Source organism: Pteropus vampyrus, unplaced genomic scaffold (genome assembly GCF_000151845.1).
Source record: "Pteropus vampyrus isolate Shadow unplaced genomic scaffold, Pvam_2.0 Scaffold558, whole genome shotgun sequence".
Taxonomy (NCBI): domain Eukaryota; kingdom Metazoa; phylum Chordata; class Mammalia; order Chiroptera; family Pteropodidae; genus Pteropus; species Pteropus vampyrus.
The window spans coordinates 208,438-209,921 of record NW_011889339.1 but is presented as its reverse complement, the minus strand read 5'-3'; the positions used below and the strand labels follow the sequence as shown (position 1 = coordinate 209,921).

Here is a 1,484-nt window from a genome sequence, read left to right as displayed (position 1 = left end):
CCGTTGCTCGGTCGCCTGCTGGGAACGCCGTGTCCCAGAGCCGGCTGCAAAGCAATCGCTCTCGAAAGAGACGCATGGGGATGTCGAGGGTGGCCTCGACGGAGCCCCCGGCAGGCCACAGGGAGGAGGATCATTACTGTCAGGAAACAGGTCGTGGACGCCGGCCGGGCCTTCGCCCTGGGCCAGATCTGGGCGCCCGGCCGAGACAGCGGCCCCGGCACACGCCCCTCCACAAACTCCTTGGACTCACGCTAGTCGATGACGTTGCTGTGTCGAGGGACGTTCCTAGCAGACGCATCCTGCCCGTGCGTCTGCTCATGTCAGCTAGCCGCCAGGCGCCCCTGCTCCTGGCCAAACCTCTCCTGTCCCTCGGGCCAGCTTCTAGAACTGGCCCTGAGGACACCCTCTGGAAGCCACTGTCCCCAGTGTGGCTCCTGCCTCCTCATGCCCTCCTGTCCCCCGGTCGAGCTTCCCCGAGCCTCTGCTTGTGCTCTGCGGCCCCGGGGAGGGCCAGCTGCCCCAAATCGCCACACCTGCCCCGGCCCTCAGCCCAGCAGGACACGGGCTGCTGGGGTCGCACCTGCATGTTCCTGCTGTCTAGGCATCCTCAGGCTCAGGTCAGGCCCCGGGGTGGCCGTCCTTCCGAAGTCCTCCATTCCAAATGTCCACCCACGCCCCACCTCAGAGAGAGGGCGTCCGAGAATGTGCCCGGGCCGCCTCAGCCACGTCTGGGAGAATGGAGAATGGGGTGGTTGGGCAAACGGGCAGTCTAGTTGCCCCGGCATGAGCAGCAGAATGTCCTGACTCCCAGGAGAGCATGGAGCTGGTCAGCTCGGGGTGGTCTGGAAGGGCCTGAGGGGCCGTGGGGACCGTGCTCCTGGCCGGCCAGGCTGGGGCTGCAGTGTCACCCAGGGCGGGCCCTAGACGAGCACCGTGGGTCGCTGGGGGCAGCAGCACCCAGAGTCACAGGTGAGTCTGCAGAGAGCCGGGCTGGGTGGCACCCGTTGTCCACTGTCCAGTCCTGGGCACTTGGTCCCGGTGCTACGGTCACCTCGCAGCTCCTGCCCCTTCAGAGCTGGGCAGAATGACAGCACCAAATGGGCCCCGTGCAGCTGTCGTCCACCGTCTAGCCAAGTCCTCGTTTGGTTTAGGCCGATAGGAAGGTCATTCGCGTGTCCGTGGCATTCACTGCCCAGGGCCAGGTGCTGGCCACAGACAGAGCGTCCTACACCTTGTGTCATGCAGTTTCCTGGCTTCGGGTCAGGGGCTGGGTGGCCATGGTCCCCTGAGCGTGTGATGCTGCCCCTCCCTGCCCCTCCGCCCTCCCTCCAGCCCACGTGACCGGGGGCCTTGCACTGTTTAGCCCTTGCAGACGAAGCCGGCTCCTACTTCTTCAATGGCAACTTCAAGGTGGACAGCCCCAAGAACTTCAACATCGCCGGCACCGTGGTCAAGTACCGGCGGCCCATGGACATCTACGAGAC

The 1,484-nt window shown here is 65.6% G+C and overlaps 1 protein-coding gene across 1 annotated transcript in view; it reads left to right on the top strand.

Moving 5' to 3' along the window:
* Positions 1–80: 80 nt before the first annotated feature.
* The window catches only part of LOC105308215 (ADAMTS-like protein 2), a 30,099-nt gene continuing 28,695 nt past the window's right edge, over positions 81–1,484 (top strand). Inside the window, exons 1-2 of the mRNA XM_011384057.1 lie at positions 81–462; positions 1,364–1,482. Coding sequence (XP_011382359.1) covers positions 81–462; positions 1,364–1,482 — 501 coding nt within the window. The remainder of the gene's footprint in view (positions 463–1,363; positions 1,483–1,484) is intronic.